We start from the raw sequence: 23,406 nt of genomic DNA, 5'->3' as shown, positions 1-23,406 counted from the left end.
AACCTGGAGGAACACTTTCTCTTGTTTTTCTAACCTCATAGAAGCAGTTAATGGGATTATCTCTCATTATCACCTAATCCTTGCTTAAATCCTTGTAATTTCACTGGGTGTGTTCTAAGCCATGCACAACGTGGATGGATTGAGAGATACGTTTCCAGTTTCGGCCCAAGACATTGTGCTGACTGGTTCCAAGGATGAAATGCTGCCCCCCCTCCACCAAAACATGCCGACATCCATTATGTTAGAACATGACAATTAAAACTAAAATTAAATTTATCAGGAAGTGAGTATTTACATGCAATTGCACATTCCCTATATATTCAAAATTATATGAAATTTCATCCTAGTCAATTCCAAATTACTGACTCTAGTAATTATATATAGATTTATTTATATAAATAGTAAACAGTTTTATTAAAGAGATTGTCATTAACGGACAATAACAACAACTCTATTTTATCATGCCCACTTCATGCCACATGGCATACATTTATTTCAGTTTGTCTATTTTTTTTTTATTATGCCAACATGATGCCATATTGCCCACATCCCTGATATTTTTCAACATTGCCTCCTATTTATTATGCCAACATGCCACATTCCATACATATATTTCAGTTTGCCTCCATTGTGTTATGCCTCCATCAATGCCTATTTGCCTAAAATGCATTATGCGCACATCCATGTGTCCTGGAAGTGGGCATAACACAATATGGCGTTGGTGTGGGTATAACACAATTTAGGCAATGTGTCTAAATTGTCTAATGCCCACACGCATGTCACTATGCCCACATGACATTCATCCAAACACAGTGAAGCACTGCTCTGGAAGTAGTGGTGGCTTCAAGGCTCCTTGCCTGGCTCTCTCAGTGCGTTGCGGCCTCTGCTCAGAGTCGGCACCCCTGTGGTCTCTGCTTACTGCAGTCACACTCCTCTATTACTGCAGCCTTTCATAGTCCATTCCCCTGGCACAGGTCAAGGGGCAGGAGGGTGTGAATGCTGCGACCTTAAGCAGCCCAAGAGAACTTGCTGCTGTGCTGTATAACGGGTACCAGCTGCCAGCAGGCTGATGCAAACATTGACATCTGTTAGCACTGGCTGCTGATGGCGTCCAGATGGCAGGATGCAGCACGGCAGTGTCCGTGCAAATTTTACTGACCATCATTGGGTCAACTGGACTAGTCGCTCAGACAGACACTGTAACGAAAATATACCCCAACTCGCAGGATTCAACTCGACAAAAGACAACACAGAGGAGAGATAAGTCTACCGGACCTTAGAATGGCCGGACTCGACATATATGAGAGGAGACAGAGTCAGGAACGATCCAAGGTCAAGGGCACAGAGAGACAGCATAAACTAGGACTAGCCGGGGTCTGGGACACAGTAAACAGCAAGCCGGCAAACAGAATAGAAAAGGATAAAGAGATAACGTAGTCAGAAACAAAGCCAAGGTCAATACGAAGGAACACAACTGAACACAACAAGCGCTAACGGGAACTGAAACAGAAACCACGATAGGGCAGGGAGTAAAGGGAGAGGTAAGTTTAAATACCTTCAACTTATTCTTGATTGGCCCCTGTCATATCCACGCCCCCAATATGTGAGAGTATGGGGAGTGTGGGGTGACAGGGGCCAATGGGAGACCGTTTTGATTTTCGGCTCCCACTTCCCCTTTAAGAGCGTGCTCGGGACGCGCGGCGCGCTCTCAAAGCTAGGCGGGACACGTGACAGAGGTCCTCGGCCGGCCCCCGGACAAGGTAAGTAACGCTACAGACACAAAGATTGCCCCTTGCCAGTATTCAGTTCCAAATTCAGCAAGGGGGAGATATTAATAACCTGAGGGATCAATTGTCCACCCCCCCCCCCCTTGTCCCCCTGTAGCGATGCCCATGCACATGAGAGCTTAACCTCCAATTAGAGGAGAAAAAGCTCTGCATTTTATAAGTAGACAAGCAGATTATCTAGTAAACGTGGCAAAACGCTATCAGGATCCCTGCACGGGCCAACTCTGCATGTTTCTATTCAAAGTTAATATTCCAAACTTGACTCATCACCACCTCCTCGTGCAGCCTAAAAGTGAACTTCACCCACAATAAGGCATGTTATGGTCTTCATTAAAGCCGTAAGAAAATCACAAAAACAAACGAGTCCCAGATTCAATTACATCTTTTCAGTTTCTGAGAAAATGTTATAAATAAAATTATAGACATGCCTTCTCTCCCAGATTATCTACTCATATGCTACATATTTAAATCGTATAAATTTAATTTAGAACTGGTGCAATCTAAAGAAAATAGAGATTTTGTTGCTTGCTCAAAAAAGGATAAAATGAACTATTAAAGGGTTAGTCTAACCAAAAAGCTGTGTTTGAAGAATACAATGATTTTGGTTTAGAGAAAATATTCCTTTACTGAAGTTCTCCCCTCAGCTCCATCCTCGTCCTCTGAAGTCACTCCCCTGGCTGCAGGGGCATGAATGTAAGGAGAGGATGAGTTGAGAGGAGGACAAGGGCGGCAGGGGGTCCACGACGCCATTGGGCGCATATCGTTAGCATGCTGTGTGTGGATGTCAGTTGTCCAATAGACGAATAACAGAATTGATATTAGCTAGCCTGGCAGGCTAAATACACCGCCGGAGGTGGAGTTACACCTCTGGCAGCAAAGGGTTTCACCGTGAAAGGCTGCACATACAAACTTCAGGTACCATGACCACTTCAGATCACTTGGAGTAATAGCTGGGGACACTCCAACTTTTTGTAGTAGTTATGGAGCTGAGAGTCTATGAGTGAATCCGTTGCTTTAGGTGTGCAAAGTTTCGGTTAGTTGATGATTATAATCATAACCATTGTGATAATTTGTAACTATACAATTAGCTTTAATGATACGTACGATAAACGCCAGAAATGCAATTAAAAGCAATAAGCTGTAATGATACAAACTATAAAGATACAATAAGCGGTAGAGGCGCTAAAGGGGTTCTTGTAAAAGACGTAAAACCACTGTAAACAAATAATAGAAAATATACCGTATTTATTGATATACCATTATTATAGATGTTAAATCTGCTCTCTCATTTCTGCCCTTGTGTAATTCTATTCTCATTGTTCACAACAGATACCCCAGCGTACAGAAAGCAGGAACACGACAGGCAGACAATGCTCTCAGTGTTTCAGGGAAATTAACTACGAAGGCTAGAGCAATTGCTTCCTTGCCATCATCATCATCTCGACTGGCCAAGCTCCACTCGTTTCATGCATTGCTTCCAAGCTTTGTAACCTTATGCTGCTTCTAAAACAAAGCAGTCGGTCTGTTTGTTCCAGCACACTTATCGAGGCGTGCAGGATTACTGCTGAGTGCATGGAAACAGACCTCGTCACACACTCTACCTCCTTTACAAACATCGTCATGGAATTGGGGGCACATTTTTGTCTCAAGTTATAATCTTTCTTGTAGAGGCAAAAATACAATAGGTTGGAGCAGGTGAACAACAGAACTGTAGAATGTGATACTTTGAATTAGAAATAAAGTAGAAAATACCTGGAGATTCTGTGGTTTTGCCCCCGAGGCACCAGGTTTGAAAGATTAATGACAGCCCCTCAGGTGGGGTAGTAATGATGGCTCTGATTACTACTGAACCCTTCCTACTTCTGCCTGCTCTCCCATTTAATACTTATCCCAAACACACCAACCTACAGCAATGTTGTCCCCTCCAACCAGCTCCAACCCCTAGGAACGTATATGAAGTGGAAAAGAGGAGGATTCCAAGGGAAGGACATCCCATGAGTTTCCTTATATGCCCCGCCCACTAGCCATATTATTATTATTTAGAAAACACCAACAAATTCCGTGGCGCTGTACGATAAAACATTGTGGCTGAAGCGGATTGTCCTGGCGCCACCAGGAGCGCTGGCCCCCCTCATGCTGCAGCCGCCGAGCGCTCTGTTGAGAGCCTCAGGCGGCTGCAGCTTTGCCCGGGCTGGTGCGTTCATGAGGGCGCACCGCCCGGGTGCAGCATAAGGAGAGGGCTGACAGGAGGGAAGCACTCAGCGCTCCCTCCTGTCACTCCCTCGCTGTAGCGTGGCCGATCCCTGTATGGTCCGCGGGTACAGGGAGCATCTGTCTCCTGTACCCGGCTGGACTAACAGGAAGTGCACACTAACCACACTGAGTGTGCACTTCCTTTCAGTCCGGCCGGGTACAGGAAACAAAAGCTCCCTGTACCCGCGTATCATACAGAGCTTGGCCACGCTACAATAGAGGGGGGGGGGGGAATTGACAGGGAGGGAGGGCTAGAAAGAGAGTGACAAGGGAGGGAGGGAGGGGGAGAAAGAGAGTGACAAGGGAGGGAGGGAGGGGGAGAAAGAGAGTGACAAGGGAGGGAGCAAGGGAGGGGGAGAAAGAGAGTGACAAGAGAGGGAGGGGGAGAAAGAGAGTGACAAGTGAGGGAGGGGGAGAAAGAGAGTGACAAGTGAGGGAGGAAGGGAGGGGGAGAAAGAGAGTTACAAGGGAGGGGGAGAAAGAGAGTGGCAAGGGAGGGAGGGGGAGAAAGAGAGTGACAAGTCAGGGAGGAAGGGAGGGGGAGAAAGAGAGTGACAAGGGAGGGGGAGAAAGAGAGTGACAAGGGAGGGGGAGAAAGAGTGACAAGGGAGGGAGGGGGATAAAGAGAGTGACAAGGGAGGGGGGGAGAAAGAGAGTGACAAGGGAGGGGGGGAGAAAGAGAGTGATTGACATCCATCACACACACACACACACACACAATCACACAATCATGCAACCCTTACACACACAGAAACACACAATGCAGACACTCAATGCACCCCTTACAGACGCACACACTGCATCCCGTGCATACACAGAAACACACCTTGCAGCCAGTGGCGTACATACCAGGGTCGCAGGGGTCGCGGCTGCGACTGGGCCCGGCCCACCAGGGGGCCCGGCCGCCCCTGCGATCCGGTATGTCCGCAATGGGCCAGCCCCTTCTCCTAGGGGGCCCAGGAGCCGGCCACCTCCGGGCCCCCCCGAGGCTGGCCCTGCTTACACCCGGCGGGCAGTCAGACCGGCCGGTGCGTGAGGGAGCACTCTCCCTTGAGTGCTTCCTCTTCAGCTCCCTCGCGCACCGCAATGATACTCGAGCCGGAAGATGACGTCATCTTCTGGCGCTGGTATCAGTACGCGGCGCGCGAGGGAGCTGAAGAGGAAGCACTCAGGGGATAGTGCTCCCTCGCGCACCGGCCGGTCTGACTGCCCGCCCGCCGGGTGACCGGCCTCCCAGGAGCCCAGCAGCACCACTGGACCCCAGGGAATCCCCTCAGCACTCCAAAAGGTAAGGAGGTGTTACTGTGAGTGTTAGTGTTACTGTGAGTGTTAGTGTTACTGTGAGTGTTAGTGTTACTGTGTGTGTTACTGTTACTGTGTGTGTTACTGTTACTGTGAGTGTTACTGTGAGTGTTAGTGTGTGTGTGTCAGTGAGTGTGTGTCTGCTAGTGAGTGTCAGTGAGTGTGTTACTGTGTGTCTGTTACTGAGTGTGTTTGTGTTAGTGAGTCTGTTTGATGTCTGTTAGTGAGTGTGTGTTAGTGAGAGTGTATGTTTTGTAAGTGAGTGTGTTTGTATGTCTGTCGCTGAGTGTGTCTGTCAGTAAATGTGTGTGTCTGTTAGCTAGTGTGTATGCGTCTGTTCGTGAGAGTGTGTGTGTGTCTTCAGCACTTACCTTTCTCCAGCGCCGGACTCCCTTGGCGCTGGGGATTCCTCCGCCGCTCAGCTCCGAATGCGCATGCACGGCAAGAGCCGTGCGCGCATTCAAACCGCCCATAGGAAAGCATTACTCAATGCTTTCCTATGGACGTTCAGTGTCTTAGAATCGCGGAAGCTCCTCTAGCGGCTGTCAGTGAGACAGCCGCTAGAGGCTGGATTAACCCTCAGTGAAACATAGCAGTTTCTCTGAAACTGCTATGCTTTTAGCTGCAGGGTTAAAACTAGAGGGACCTGACACCCAGACCACTTCATTGAGCTGATGTGATCTGGGTGTCTGTAGTGGTCCTTTAACCCCTTAAGGACACATGACATGTCACCGGGGCCCCATAGGTCATGTGTACGCCACTGCTTGCAGCCCTTACACATACAAACACAGATTCACACAATGCATTCCTTACACACATATCAGGACATCCCCTACACACTCCATCCCCTGTGAACAAACTCATTGGTGGAACATGAAGGTGGACCCTGGGACCCAGACCTTGAGCTGTGTAAAGGGCCCCCAAAAAATGGAGCTGCTTCCCGTTCTCACAGAACATTGATTTTTGTGACCACAGTTACAAACAGCCTCCAGAGAGCCTGTTCTACACCAGACCAGTGGAGCCAGACTGCAGCTAGAGCCCATCATCATCCTCATCTGGTTGTAAGTAGGCAATCTAGCATATTATTTGTGGCACTAATCTCTAATTTACCTCACATTAAAGAAACACTATAGTCCCCAGAAGCACTGCAGCTTAATGTAGTGGTCCTGGTGTCTATAGGCCTTTTATTGTAAACACGGTGGCACTGCAGCACCGGCGGTAATTAACAAGGCAGATCATATGGGTGGGGCATTGTGATGTCACATGGGGGGGGGGGGGGCGGCAAACTTTACTTTTGCCTAGGGCGGCAAAAATCCTTGCACTGGCCCTGCGTACCTCCATAGGGCTGTACATTACTTGTAATCTACAAAACATCAAATCTTGCTTATAATGTGGGATAAATTGCGTATGTTAATACACCTTTAACACAGTATTCCGCCAACTAGTTATAACATTTCTTCTCAAACCTCTGCATACGTGGAACGTGGGCTAAATTTTGTTTTGCGTGGTTTGAAATAAACAAAATAAGGGATTCCATATCTGTAAAAGTGGTTTAATTCCGCCCAATATTTCTGTAAAGAATTAACCCCTTAAGGACACATGACATGTGTGCCATGTCATGATTCCCTTTTATTCCAGAAGTTTGGTCCTTAAGGGGTTATAGGGACATTCTTTGCACCACAGCCATTACAGTCTATTACAGCCTGGATTTATTTTTGGGTAAAATTAGAAAGATATTAAAATATAACCTATATACAAATATATCAATATTTAAAAAAAAATGATACATGATCTTACATAATTCTAAAAAAAAATGTGTTTCCAAATATTAAATCAGGCAGAAAGAGGAATGTGCCGATAGCCTTGTTACACTTTAATGATAATGTAGTTATGGTGCATAGAGTACTTCATTAAGAAATTAATAGTGCTTACAATTGCACTAATTACTGTAACGGACCGTTTCAGCATAAGAGGATAAAACCCAGTTTAGGCGATAATCCCCTTTCCAGATGCACAGGCAGCTACTGCAAACACCATTCTCCCGACTGGAACCACACGAACACTGGAACAGCTGAACAAGAAAAGCATACAATCGGCTTACACTCTTGGCAGTCAGCTTACAATCCAATCCCCCCCAAGAACGAGACGACACTTCATTTTGAGGGTTAAGCAGGAACTCAAGACTGGGACACCCAGTCTGGCTTTTATTACCAACAAGTACATACAGGACACTCCCAGGGGGAGGATGAAATTAACCAATCACATGGATGTACCTCCCACACATTTCCTCCCCTTAGATTAACACTTAACACAATTATACTGTACACACTTTTCCCCAATTCTTGGATGTACCCCAAATACATATGATACACCCCTAAAACAGGTATCCCCTGATAGCCCTGATCTGGGTGAGCAACATACTCAAAAATCACCCAGATCGGACCAGGGGTTCGGGAGTTATGAGCAGGCAAAGTTTTGACCGACCGCATGGGTAAAGTATCCGAAAACAGTTCCATGCATTTTGGCCCTGCGGTCGGTCACAAACAAGGGAATGAAAACAGGCGAATTGCCTGTGTTATAGAGCCTGGAGAGGGTTTGAATGAATTCCCTTGTTTGAGGGGTTCTTTCTACCGAACGGCGGGCCATTCGGTAGTTTCTATACGAAATCCTGGAAGTCTGGAGGTCTCAGCGGTGTTTGCCTAGTCGAGTGTCCGATTTTAGTTCCAGACGCTCGACGGCAAAACACCGCTGTTCGGTAGTTTAAGATGGCCGCCGCCACGTGGTTGTTTCCCGAATGGCGGCCACCCAGAGGACACATAATACATTACATGAAAGTATTAAAGGCAGGATTACTGTACTACGCTCCACAGTCTTAAAAGGACAGTAGTCCCAAAATGTCCATTGCTGATTTTAAAAGGGCCAGTAGCAGCAATATAAATTAGTACATGCCCAAATATAGTCTTTAAAGTGCAATATGTCCAGGGGCCATAGTCAGCGGGCAGGAGGCTAGCAGCCAGGCCTCTCCAGTTCACAGTGGCGAAGCTGGTTTCGCCACATTTCTCCCCTTGGCTAATTAGACTAACAGGGTACCTGACTTTCTGCCGGTCAGTGCCCTGGTTAGTCCAGCAACCCACCCACAAAACAGAAATAACAGAGCAGCCCACCCACACTAACCGGTTACTACATCTGGGTGAGGAAGGATTTTGTCCAAGTTCTGGTGTTTCACCACTGCTGGGTGGGAGACGGGTAGGCTGCCTTGGTGGGTTGCTGAGGGGGCAGAGACCAGCGGTACTCTGTCCTGTTGCCAGCACTACCACGGGAGTAGTCTGGTGGGCGTCTGGTTGCTGGAGACTGGCTGTCTCCCCTTTAGGTGCGCAGCTCGACTGCCGGAGGGGGAGACCGACTGTCTCACCTTTGGATCCATCACACTGAGGCTGGGGAACAGGACCGACCGTCCCTATCCCTTGTGCTGTAAGTGCAGAGACTACGGTCCCATCTGCACAGTTGTGGGGCTTAACATCTCCCCTTGGTGAGTTAGGCTGCCGCTGGAGAGAGGGTGTAACAAGCTCCTCTCTCTGGACGGTAAACTGCCGCTGGGGAGGGGGGTTAGCAGGCTCCTCTCCCTGCCACTCTCTCTGCTGGTGGAAAGGGGGACCAGCTGTCTCCCCTTTCATTCTCTTGTCCGGCTGCTGGGGTGCGAGACTGACTGTCTCTGCTCCCTGCAGGACACACTGCCGCTGGGGAGGATGGACGACACCATCAGCTCCCTGGGGCACACACTGCCGCTGGGGAGGGAGGACGCTGCTCTCCTCTCCCTTCGCTTCACACTGCCGTCTTGGCATCTCACTTTGCTGCTGGGGGGCAGGAACAACAACCTCTGTCCCCTGTAACTCAGCCTGCCGCTGGGGAGGAAGGACTGCACCTTCGGCTCCCTTGGACACACACGGCTGCTGGGGAGGATGGACGACACCATCAGCTCCCTGGGGTACACATTGCCGCTGGGGAGGGAGGACGCTGCTCTCCTCTCCCTTCCCTTCACACTGCCTTCTTGGCATATCACTTTGCTGCTGGGGGGCAGGAACAACAACCTCTGCCCCCTGTAACTCAGCCTGCCGCTGGGGAGGAAGGACGACACCTTCATCTCCCTGGGGTTGCTCACAGGACCAGTCTAGGAACTCTGCCACCTCGGGTACTGCTGGTTGCTGTTGGGCGGGAGGGCCAGTTGTCTCTTCCCAGGCCTCATTGATGAGTCACAGGTAATCCCCCTCCAGGTTCCATTCCTGGGTAACTAAATATCGTAGGTCTGCCTCGAGGTCAATAGCGCCAAAGAGACCCAGCATGTTCTCTCGGATGCCGTACAGGTCCCAAAAACGATAGTCGGTATCTTCCCCAAAGTCCTCGTCACCACTATTATCCCAAAATAGACCGGGGCCAGTGTAATCTCCGCCTTCTGGGAACTCATACTCTGCCATCCTGGGGACACACTGAGCCGCGTACCACTGTAGCGCCTGGTATGCGTCGTCGAGCACCAGTTCTGCGTATACTAGAATCTCGAGTCTAGTCACCCACTTTTCTGTGGTCTGTTTTCTCAGGAGGGGCATCCGCTCTGCCATTCTAGCCAGAATTCGCTGCCTTCTGCTGCGGCGCTGATCCCCTCGTGAATACTGTACTTCCTCTAGGGCTTCGTCCCACAATTCGGCTCTGACAGACTGTCTGTACATCAACATGTTCTCCTCTGGGACTGCTCCAGACTCCGGGAGGTAATCGTCCAATCTAACTTGAAACTCCTCCTCCATTTTCTGAGTTCCTTTGTAGATAGGGTCGCTGTACGGATACTAGCGTTGCCCTCAATTTGTAATCCAGAAATGGTGTTGTCTGTAGCTGTCCCTCTGGTTGTAGGAACGATCCCGCCGCTTGCCACCAATTGTAACGGACCGTTTCAGCATAAGAGGATAAAACCCAGTTTAGGCGATAATCCCCTTTCCAGATGCACAGGCAGCTACTGCAAACACCATTCTCCCGACTGGAACCACACGAACACTGGAACAGCTGAACAAGAAAAGCATACAATCGGCTTACACTCTTGGCAGTCAGCTTACAATCCAATCCCCCCCAAGAACGAGACGACACTTCATTTTGAGGGTTAAGCAGGAACTCAAGACTGGGACACCCAGTCTGGCTTTTATTACCAACAAGTACATACAGGACACTCCCAGGGGGAGGATGAAATTAACCAATCACATGGATGTACCTCCCACACATTTCCTCCCCTTAGATTAACACTTAACACAATTATACTGTACACACTTTTCCCCAATTCTTGGATGTACCCCAAATACATATGATACACCCCTAAAACAGGTATCCCCTGATAGCCCTGATCTGGGTGAGCAACATACTCAAAAATCACCCAGATCGGACCAGGGGTTCGGGAGTTATGAGCAGGCAAAGTTTTGACCGACCGCATGGGTAAAGTATCCGAAAACAGTTCCATGCATTTTGGCCCTGCGGTCGGTCACAAACAAGGGAATGAAAACAGGCGAATTGCCTGTTTTATAGAGCCTGGAGAGGGTTTGAATGAATTCCCTTGTTTGAGGGGTTCTTTCTACCGAACGGCGGGCCATTCGGTAGTTTCTATACGAAATCCTGGAAGTCTGGAGGTCTCAGCGGTGTTTGCCTAGTCGAGTGTCCGATTTTAGTTCCAGACGCTCGACGGCAAAACACCGCTGTTCGGTAGTTTAAGATGGCCGCCGCCACGTGGTTGTTTCCCGAATGGCGGCCACCCAGAGGACACATAATACATTACATGAAAGTATTAAAGGCAGGATTACTGTACTACGCTCCACAGTCTTAAAAGGACAGTAGTCCCAAAATGTCCATTGCTGATTTTAAAAGGGCCAGTAGCAGCAATATAAATTAGTACATGCCCAAATATAGTCTTTAAAGTGCAATATGTCCAGGGGCCATAGTCAGCGGGCAGGAGGCTAGCAGCCAGGCCTCTCCAGTTCACAGTGGCGAAGCTGGTTTCGCCACAATTACATTGTCAAGGTACCATTGCAACTGAAACTGCAATTTCACATTAAAAAAAAATATATGAAATATATGCTCGATATGCCACGTTTGAAATATATTTCACACCAAATAAAAAAAAGAAGGAAACAGTAATGAATGGTTAAGTAATTAGCCAAGAAAAGGCACCTTTGAATACAGGAGGACATTGTTAAAATAAAATAATAAATTATTATATTTCATTCACAGTTCAAAGCGTTCTTTACCGGAGTGTTAGTATATTATTATCAGGGCCGTCTTTAACATTAAATGGACCCTGGGCAAGCATTTGCTTGGGCCCCCTGGATCCTGCCTCCCCCCACACTTGCACCCTCAGGGCATGTAATCATGCCCTCCACCCCAACAGTGGTAGAACGAATGTAGAGAGGACTCTGGTGCAAGAAAGTTTTTGGGCCTCCGCTCTAGGGCAAGAGTGGAGAAAAGAATTCCCACAATGCAATGCCAGCTGGGGATCTACAATTTGGACATTCTAGCAGAGCTGTCTTTGAGAGCAGTGTTTGTGCATTTGAATGTGAGCATGTTTTTGTATAGAGTATGTGTGTGCATGTAGGGTGTAGTATTGGTGTTTGATTGAAGAGGTGTATTTTTATATACTTTTGAGTTTGAATTCAGGGGTGGCTTTGCATGTAATGTTTGTGTTTGCATGTTGTGTTTGATCGCTGGGATGTAAGCACATGCATTCTATACATTCACAGACATACATACACATTAGCACGCAGATACACACAAACAGACTGATACCTGAACACACCTAGACACATGCACATACTGACACAAACACACTGGCGTTTACACACACTAGCGCATACACTAGGATACACACAGATACGGTCACATACATACACACACACTCAGATACACACACAGATATAAAAACACTGGCACACCCACATACAGAGATACACACATTCAGATACAAACAGACAGGTACACATACACAGAGGTACACATGCAGGGGTGTATTTGTGTGCAGTGTTGGCGTAGGAATGCTGGTATGTATGCATTGCCACACACACTTACACAAACACTGAGATACATGCAGACACAGGAACACAGATAGCCATGCAGTGGTGTATTTGAGTGCAATGTTAGCGTTGGAATGTAGTAGTGTTTTTGTGTGCAGTATTGGCACTGGAATGATGGGATGTATGACTTGCCGTATGCATAGATACACACACTGACACACATATAAACACACACAAGTACACATATACATACACAGGTTTACATACACATACACACTGACACACAGGTACACATGCACTGACACAAACACAGCCAGATACACACACACAGTCAGATACACACACTGACACGCACACAGCCTGATACACACACTGACAAAAACAAAGCCAGATATACACAAACAGACAGATACACACACTGACACGCACACAGCCTGATACACACACTGACAAAAACAAAGCCAGATATACACAAACAGACAGATACACACACTGACACGCACACAGCCAGATACACAAATACAGTCAGATACATACACTGACACACACAGCCAGATAGACACACTGACAAAAACATAGCCAGGTACACACTCATAGTCAGATACATACACAGCCAGATACAGACACACACACACTTACAAAAATACAGCCAGATACACACACTGACCCAGACCCAGGTACTATCAGTTTACACCCTCCTTTCTCCTTACCTTTACAGAAGGGTAGCTTCCCTGGGGTCCAGTTGGAGCTGGATGGCTGAGGTTGATGGTAGTCTGAGGAACCTGCAATCTCAGTCCCTCTCCTCCTCCTTTTCTTCCTACATTTGTGCCTCCTCCACCCCAGCGGCACTCTGTTACTTTTGAGGAAGTGGTCTGACATCACTTCCTCCCAGCAAGCAGGAAGACAGGGCCAGGCATGGAGCACACTTAAAGAGCCAGGGGCCCCTGATTACATCACCTGTTGCAGCCCACCGGAAAATTTCTTAGGATCCCAGTGGGCTGTCAGGTCCTGGTTGCAGGCAGGAGGCCCCCCAGGAAGCTGCTTTGGGCCCCCCAGGAGTAATTGGGCCCGGGGCAGCTGCCCCTTTTGCCCCTTGTTAAAGACGGCCCTGATTATTATTCTCACCCTGGAGAGACACACAACAACTGAAAACAGTTTGTAAAAAAGTCAACTTTGTGTTTTCTGTTATGTTTAAAGCGTGATTTATCTAAAGGAAAATGCAATGATTATCATGTATATGTGGCAGCAGCGCATTCTGTGTTAAAGGGAAAGATATAGGTAACAATGTATTAAATAGAATTCCTTCTGTAGTAGATGCTGGGTGCACTTTTTTTTATTGTTTCTGAGTAATTTCAATAGGTTTTTTTTTTATTTTGCTGTACAATGCGATAAAAATGTTGGACGTGGTTCATCTCCAACCTGGAGTTCATTAATCGCTGGCGATGGCGAGAGTTGTAGAGAATGATTGCGTTTTATAGGACCAATATATACATAAAATACAACCTGAACGCACAAACCCTACAATGATCCAAATGCTGCGTCTGTGGGTCTGTGTGAGAGAGGTGCGGCCATTAAGATCTAGACAGAATGTAACAGATTGCTTTCCAGCTCAGAATTTCAGGTTTTTCTGGACAATTTGCATGAGGTTGCAATTCATTTGCTTCAGTGCATACAATCCATTGATGTTTTCCTCACACGTCGTGCTCCACATCACATGGAGGTAGAAAATACCCAACTCATTACAAGCAAGGATGTGCATCTGCCTACAATGCAAAATCACATTTGTTTATATCATCGATCCTTAATTTGAAAGTCAAATTGTGTGGCTTTCGTTCTTTATAGTTCCAAGAAGAACTACATTTTCTAAGTAATTTGAAATTACAAACCGCAAACAGACACTACTTGTGCTATATGAAAGTATAGTGGATCTGAAGTCAAGGTTTCTGCTTCGTTCCTCCCGCCCCACCACCTGTTCCCTCGATCCTTTTCCCTCGTATCTCATCTGCACTTTGTCTCCTACTTTTGCTCTGCCTCTCACTAAAATTTGCAATCTCGGCCTACGAGATACCGCTCTCTTCTGGTGCTCTTCCTACCTCTCCCAGCGCTCATTCAGTGTTTCTTTTCTCTGGCTTTCTCTCCCTTTTCTCCCCAATCCTCTCTGATGGTGTTCCCCAAGATTCTGTCCTTGGTCCCCTATTGTTCTCAATATACACTGCCTCATCAGCTCCTTCGGCTTCCAGTATCATTTCTATGCGGATGAAAGGCAAATGTATCTCTCCTCCCCTGATTTCTCACCACCCCTCTTGACTCGTGTCTCTAACTGCCTCTCTGCTATTTCCAACTGGATGGCTGCTCATTTCCTTAAACTGAACCTGTCCAAAACAGAAAGTCTGGTCTTCCCTCCTTCAAGTGTTGCTACTCCCTTGTTTGCCTCCCTCCAAGTCAACGGTGCTACCATCCGCTCTACCTCTAAGGCTCGCTGACTAGCTGTTCTCACCCCTCATGTCCAATCAATCGCCAAATCCTGCCGCTTCCATCTGAACATGATTGCGCACATCAGACCCTATTTAACGCCAGATACGGCAAAGGTGCTTGTCCATGCCGCTGTCCCCTCTCGTCTTGTAATCCGCTTCTCAGTGGTCTTACGTGTTCCCAACTTGCCCCGTTACAGTTTATAATGAATGCGGCAGCGAGGCTCATCCGCCCGCACCTCCCAAGCCTCCCCCTTTGTCAGTCCCTTCATTGGCTTCTCGTAAGATATAGGACCCAATTTAAGATCCTGATACTTGCTCTACACAATGCTGCTCCGACCTACTTATCCTCACTAATACACAAATATGTCCCATCTAGGCCGCTACGCTCTGCCGGAGACCTACGCCTAACCTCTGTCCGTACTCCTACCTCTGATGCTCACCTTAAGGACTTCTCTAGGGCTGCACCGTTCCTATGGAACGCCCTTCCCCTCTCTGTTAGACTCTCACCCAATCTCCGCTCCTTCAAAAAATCTTTGAAAACTTGCTTCTTTAGGATAGCATATCAATTAAACTGTGAGCAGCTTTCCCTCCCCGCACCCTGATTCCTCTCCTGAAACTGTCATCAAAACAAAACACTAAGCCCTCAATGAACACTATCCAAGCAACCGACTTCTCTACCTTACCCTTACCTTTTGTGTCACTATACCCCACTCCCTCATTGAGCAGGGCCCTCAATCCCTCTGTTCCTGTGTGTAAAACTCGTCTGATTACAAATATGTGTCTATTAGTCCACCCATTGTACAGCGCTATGGAACTTGTTGGCACTTTATAAATAATAATAATAATAATAATACAAAAAAAAAACATAACTTATTAAAATTGCTATATTAAAATATCCATGGGTTGTTATAAAACACTCTAGGCACCATAACCACTTAATTTCACTTCGAATGAGGGTCTCTGGCCACTCTCTATGGCTTGGACGTATACAAGTAATGCGGCCCCTAATCCATAGACCATAAGAACTTCCTGTGTCCCTTCCAGCAGCCCAGAGTTACTAAAATAAGGTCACTGATAGTTTAGAATAGAAAATAAACAAATAACGTGCCCTCCCCCTCATACAGGTTTTCTCTATATACTGTGTGTTTGTGTATATATATGTATATACACACACACACACACACATAGTATATAGAGAAAACCTGTATGAGGGGGAGGGCACGTTATTTGTTTATTTAAAAAAACTAAAAAAACTAATTGTGCTGGGTAACCACCCATGGCCACACCCACGCTACTGCGCCTGAGCCATACCTTTCTGTAGGTGCGGAGCAACAAGCACCTAAAGCATCTCATTCATTGTCAAACGAAATGAAAACAGTTTAACACTAAACAGTGAAATGGGGCCAATAAACTCTAGACACCATAATCACTTTATAGTTACATTGGCCGAAAAGAGACATGCATCCATCAAGTTCAGCCTCTGTTTTTGTCATTTACCCAAAAGAAGGCAAAATACACAGTTTGAAGTGCTTTCCAATTTTACAACAAACCAGGGGCAAAAATCTTCATCGTAGAATGGCAGTCTCTACTTGGATCATGAAGCTAGTACCCCATAAATTAAAAATGATATCCTTAACCATTATGTTTTTGCAAGTATTCATCCGTTTGCTGTTTTAAGATTTACAGACTCTGATAAAACCACATCTTCAGGCAGAGATTGCTATATCCTTATTGTTCTCACTGTAAAAACCATGTCCTTTGCCTTAGACTAAATCTCCTTTCTTCCAGTCTAAATGCGTGACCTCATGTCCTATGTATAGTCCTGTTTGTGAATAGATTTCCAGACAATGGTTTATATTGGCCACAGATATATTTGTATAATGTTATCATATCCCCTCTGAGGTGCCGTTTTTCTAAACTAAACAGATTGAAATTAGTAATCTAAGAAGTTCCATTCTTTATATTTATTTTGTAGCTCATCTCTGCACTTTTTCTAGTGCTATAATATCCTTCTTTAGAACAGGTGCCCAAAATTGCACAGCATATTCAATATGTGGTCTTACCAGTGATTTATAAAAAGGCAAAATGATATTTTCATCCCAATAATTAATGCCCATTTTCATAAATGACAATACCTTACTGGCTTTAGCAACGCATGATAGATATTGCATATTGTTTCACAGTTTGTTGTCTATAACAATTCCCAAATGCTTCTCGTGTGTTGCTTTCTGTAATTCACTACCGAAATTCAAGAACTGACTCTTCACTTGCTGCCTAATATAGCCCACCCCTTGACAGGTGTTATTGTAACGATATAATCAATGTTATTCACATCACCTGTCAGTGGATTTAATGTTGTGGGTGATCAGTGTATAGCTTGCAGCTTACCTGTCCTCACCTGGAACATGACCATAGCAAAGTGTAACCAAGGAAGGTGTCCCTATGTCAACAAGTGAAAAAGTTATAAAAATTTCATTAGTAATGAACAAACAATCCTGATTTCCATATACACAGAGTTCCTGTAGGGTTATCATATCCACCAGGTTTTTATCCAATATACATTTTGATCGGCAGCAAGTGAAAAGGGCAATCCTTTTCATGCATTTTCATAGATTGACTAAATTGTATTTCCCTGAAAACAAGGTGGATCTGGTAGCCCTACACATAGATGATACCCCACAAAAGTTAATCCCTTTAATTAACCCCTTAAGGACGGCGGGCGTTAAATGCCATCCTTTTTGGGGCGGTCCTAAACGCTGGCGGGCAGCATAGAACGTCCCTGTTGTCTTTTGTACTTACCGGATCCCCGCCAGTCCCCCAACGGCGGTCGCGATCCTGGGGTCTGCCTGGGAGCACAGGCAGACCCCCTCTGCCCGATCTGACCCCCTAACGGCCATGTGATCGTGGGGTCCTCACAATCACATGGCCATAAGAATGCTCATGGCACCATAACAACTTAATTTAGGTGACGCTGTTTTGGTGCCCGGAGTGTCCCTTTAATTGATATTAAATAATATCCATGAATTCTGTTTATTAGTCACTGTCCCTTTAATTGATATTAAACCATATCCATGAATTCTGTTTATTAGTCACTGTCCCCTTAATTGATATTAAACCGTATCCATGAATTGCGTTTATTAGTCACTGTCCCTTTAATTGATATTAAACCGTATCCATGAATTGCGTTTATTAGTCAGTGTCCCTTTAATTGATATTAAACCCTATCCATGAATTCCGTTTATTAGTCACTGTCCCTTTAATTGATATTACACCCTATCCATGAATTGCGTTTATTAGTCACTGTCCCTTTAATTGATATTAAACCGTATCCATGAATTGCGTTTATTAGACACTGTCCCTTTAATTGATATTACACCCTATCCATGAATTGCGTTTATTAGTCACTGTCCCTTTAATTGATATTAAACCGTATCCATGAATTGCGTTTATTAGACACTGTCCCTTTAATTGATATTAAACCCTATCCATGAATTGCGTCTATTAGTCACTGTCCCTTTAATTGATATTAAACCCTATCCATGAATTGCGTTTATTAGTCACTGTCCCTTTAATCGATATTAAACCGTATCCATGAATTGCGTTTATTAGTCACTGTCCCTTTAATTGATATTAACCCGTATCCATGAATTGCGTTTATTAGTCAGTGTCCCTTTAATTGATATTAAATCCTATCCATGAATTGCGTTTATTAGTCACTGTCCCTTTAATCGATATTAAACCGTATCCATGAATTGCGTTTATTAGTCACTGTCCCTTTAATTGATATTAACCCGTATCCATGAATTGCGTTTATAAGTCACTGTCCCTTTAATTGATATTAACCCTATCCATGAATTGCATTTATTAGTCACTGTCCCTTTAATTGATATTAAACCCTATCCATGAATTCCGTTTATTAGTCACTGTCCCTTTAATTGATATTACACCCTATCCATGAATTGCGTTTATTAGTCACTGTCCCTTTAATCGATATTAAACCGTATCCATGAATAGCGTTTATTAGTCAGTGTCCCTTTAATTGATATTAACCCGTATCCATGAATTGCGTTTATTAGTCACTGTCCCTTTAATTGATATTAAACCCTATCCATGTATTACGTTTATTAGTCACTGTCCCTTTAATTGATATTACACCCTATCCATGAATTGCGTTTATTAGTCACTGTCCCTTTAATTGATATTAAACCCTATCCATGAATTGTGTTTATTAGTCACTGTCCCTTTAATTGATATTAAACCCTATCCATGAATTGCGTTTATTAGTCACTGTCCCTTTAATCGATATTAAACCGTATCCATGAATTGCGTTTATTAGTCACTGTCCCTTTAATTGATATTAAACCGTATCCATGAATTGCGTTTATTAGTCACTGTCCCTTTAATTGATATTAAACCGTATCCATGAATTGCGTTTATTAGTCACTGTCCCTTTAACTGATATTAAACCGTATCCATGAATTGCGTTTATTAGTCACTGTCCCTTTAATTGATATTAGACCGTATCCATGAATTGCGTTTATTAGACACTGTCCCTTTAATTGATATTAAACCCTATCCATGAATTGCGTTTATTAGTCAGTGTCCCTTTAATTGATATTACACCCTATCCATGAATTGCGTTTATTAGTACTGTCCCTTTAATTGATATTAAATCGTATCCATGAATTGCGTTTATTAGTCACTGTCCCTTTAATTGATATTAAACCGTATCCATGAATTGCGTTTATTAGTCACTGTCCCTTTAATTGATATTAACCCGTATCCATGAATTGCGTTTATTAGTCACTGTCCCTTTAATCGATATTAAACCCTATCCATGAATTCCGTTTATTAGTCACTGTCCCTTTAATCGATATTAAACCGTATCCATGAATTGCGTTTATTGGTCACTGTTCCTTTAATTGATATTAAACCCTATCCATGAATTGCGTTTATTGGTCACTGTCCCTTTAATTGATATTAAACCGTATCCATGAATTGCGTTTATTGGTCACTGTCCCTTTAATTGATATTAAACCGTATCCATGAATTGCGTTTATTAGTCACTGTCCCTTTAATTGATATTAAACCCTATCCATGAATTGTGTTTATTAGTCACTGTCCCTTTAAGGGCCTGAGCAGTTCTGTTTTGACGTCCTACGTACAAACAATAAGCAAAAAAAGACAAAAACAACAAAACACCTTCATTAGTTGTCAATACAGCTGCCATATCATCACCATGACAACAGCAGATGCCAATCACTTCCGGTATGAGTCCTTCGAAGAACAGACCATAGACATCCAGACGGCTGTGAGTGACGTCACCACCCTTGGCACACGCCAGCGCTACGCTCCTGCCGCTGACAGTCTGGTACAATCCTCCTCTCTATGATTCCAGGTGCTGTCTGGTATAGTCCTCCCACTCTATGGTTAGCGCTCTCTTCCTGAAGGTGTGCCAAGATGGCGGAAGCAGAGTGAGTGTGAAGTCCTACCTGGGGAGAATCGCAGTGTTAGTAAATATGGCCCGTGTCTTAGCTGCAGAGGAGGGCAGATGGGGGAGGGGTGATTTGTGTCTTGTTGAAGTGTCAGCTGTTATTTGGGGTATGGTCACATGACCCCGGTCCTATCTGTCATGTGACCTGTAACTGGGGGTCACACACACCTTACAGCCCTCACTGACAGCCTGCTGGGGACTACATTCCCACAATCCTCAGCCAGCATCTGGAGAGTCCTAATCACACCTCCCAAGTGTCCTTATTTAAAGGGAGAGTCCCTATTTAGGACCCAAATCCATCTGCCCATCATTTCTAGGAGCTCCATATTAATGTCTGAGTGTATAACAGAGCTCCACAGCAATAATACTCCCAGTAATGTGTCTGACTGTATAACAGAGCTCCACAGTAATAATACTCCCAGTAATGTGTCTGAGTGTATAACAGAGCTCCACAGCAATAATACTCCCAGTGATGTGTGAGTGTATAACAGAGCTCCACAGCAATAATACTCCCAGTAATGTGTCTGAGTGTATAACAGAGTTCCACATCAATAATACTCCCAGTAATGTGTCTGAGTGTGTAACAGAGCTCCACAGGAATAATACTCCCAGTAATGTGTCTGAGTGTATAACAGAGCTCCACAGCAATAATACTCCCAGTAATGTGTCTGAGTGTATAACAGAGCTCCACATCAATAATACTCCCAGTAATGTGTCTGAGTGTATAACAGAGCTCCACAGCAATAATACTCCCAGTAATGTGTCTGACTGTATAACAGAGCTCCACAGCAATAATACTCCCAGTAATGTGTGAGTGTATAACAGAGCTCCACAGCAATAATACTCCCAGTAATGTGTCTGAGTGTGTAACAGAGCTCCACAGGAATAATACTCCCAGTAATGTGTCTGAGTGTATAACAGAGCTCCACATCAATAATACTCCCAGTGATACCGGAGAAACTGACGGAAGCCAAGCACAGAGAGATGGACACAGGTTTCTTCAGGAAGGAAGAGATTCTTTATTGGATCACCGATCGGGACTCAGAGGGACTAGCGTCACCAAAATACAGCAAAGTCTGAGCCCCGGACAATAGTGCAGGCTCCTTATATAGGCATATAACTCCTCCCATATTAAGCTCCACCCGCACATTCCCTTGACCAATCAACCCAAATAAGAATTAACTTCCTGTTTGACCGCATGGCTTGTCCAGCACAATGGAGGAGGGGGAATACTATATCCTGTATTCTTGCACATGCTCCGTACACTACTGATCGTATCTTGCCACGTGCAACTAACTGATCGATACGTCAGCATATGCACGTACACATGCCACGTGGTAATCTCGGCCTACTAAATTTATTTTTACCGAGATTCCACCACATTCCCCCCTTTGATGCCTCTTGATATTTTACAATTACTTGAGGCATCACATAACCTTAGTTTTGCTTACACCGCAAGTTACCTTGAACCAGACCAGACTTATCTTATGATGTGAATCTTTTAACACTCATCTTCCTGCATTGGTTCTCCTTGATCTAGAGCCTTATACTTGTATATCGCCATTATCTGTGCAGCAGCCTTCCTCTCTGCTATACTTCCTATCAGGCTTTGCACAGACCTAACTACTAAGGGTATAAGACACGGTAGGAGTAGACACAACAGTAAAATCAGTAGGACTCCACCTACCACTGCCTTAAGCCCTCCAAACCACTCATACCAGCTACCAAACCAACTACTTGGATTATACCCTTTCCATACCTGAGTAGGCACATGCGCTAGTTTAACCATATGGCTAGTAAGCTCAGCTATTGCTTGCCCTTCGTCGTCTATTTGAAGACAGCAATTGCTTAGGTTAAACTTCCCACATACACCTCCCTCTACTGCCAAAAGGTAATCCAAGGCTAATCTATTTTGGTAGACTGCTGTCCTCATCCTGGTGTTATGCTTCGCTAGAAGATTGAGCGCTTGTGATGTCTCATTTGTGATAATCTCAACCACCGCCTGTAATCTTATAATACGGTTGAGCATATAAATAGGGGTTCTATAACCAAAGGTACCATCCTCAGCCCACGTGGCTGGCCCATAATAGTCTATGATACGCTGGGGAGGCCATTCATTATCTTCCCAGGTGCCTATCTCTATGGGTCCCCTTTTCTTCCTATGATTCACATCATACACTTTAACACCTAAAGTCTCACCTGTTTCAATCGGTAACAAGAAGAAGGATGGTTTGAGCATACCCAACACACATGCCCCTTCCCAGTCCTGTGGCAACTCCGAATAGGCCTTCTTACCACAGATCCAGTACAAATTTGCTGGGGCTCTCCAGGTAGATGTGATGGATAGATCAAACCACACGTCCTTTAAATTGGCGTATCTAGCAAACGGGTTAGATGGTTCTGAGACATTTGAAGCCGACCACCAAGTTGTATTCTTTGTATCATCATCATAAGCTTTTTGCCCTAGACAAGTTAATTCTCCTACAGAAGTGTTATACATTATTCCTTTCCTTGCTATGCAAACATAACCTATGATGGAGGTCTTTAATCTCCACTCAGATTTACCTCTAACACTCATATGATAATCGGCTTGTGTAGATATTAATTGGTCAACTGCCTCAGAACCGGACATTACCTCCTTTGCTTCCCATGGCCATTGGTCTCCCATGTTAGTACCTCCACACACATAGCAGTTGGTAACATTAAGACTACCGGCAATACTTTCAGCTAGATCGATAAACAGGTTTTTAGCGTTATGGGGGATCTTATTATCTATACTCATCTCTTCATAAAAGGAATGGTATACTTGATGAGTCTGGGAGGATACCGTATCAGTCTCTATCCCTATAAACAATAATGTCCCAGGATCTAAACCCGTCCCGTATATCTGAAACCCAAATAAATTTCCATACTTATCTAAGAACTTGTCGGGGTTATTAATAAGTATATGGACTGGGTTGCATTCCATAGACTTACAATATGGGCTAGTCGGCAACTTAGTCACCATCATGTCTTTGTCTACTGTCTGTCCCCAAGTCGCCCACCCCACACAAGACCAATAT

The 23,406-nt window shown here is 45.0% G+C and overlaps 1 protein-coding gene across 3 annotated transcripts in view; it reads left to right on the top strand.

The window, feature by feature from the left end:
- Positions 1-20,175: 20,175 nt before the first annotated feature.
- SLC9A8 (solute carrier family 9 member A8) overlaps positions 20,176-23,406 on the top strand; it is a 96,780-nt gene continuing 93,549 nt past the window's right edge. The window contains exon 1 of one of the 3 annotated variants that reach the window (XM_063459677.1): positions 20,176-20,279. In XM_063459677.1, coding sequence (XP_063315747.1) covers positions 20,239-20,279 — 41 coding nt within the window. In that variant the 5' untranslated portion in view covers positions 20,176-20,238. Of the gene's footprint in view, positions 20,358-23,406 lie in introns of all 3 variants that reach the window. The other 2 variants (XM_063459678.1, XM_063459679.1) reach the window with 2 other exon arrangements.

Source organism: Pelobates fuscus, chromosome 6 (assembly GCF_036172605.1).
Source record: "Pelobates fuscus isolate aPelFus1 chromosome 6, aPelFus1.pri, whole genome shotgun sequence".
In the NCBI taxonomy this organism is placed as follows: Eukaryota; Metazoa; Chordata; class Amphibia; order Anura; family Pelobatidae; genus Pelobates; species Pelobates fuscus.
This window is presented reverse-complemented; position numbering and strand designations above follow the sequence as displayed.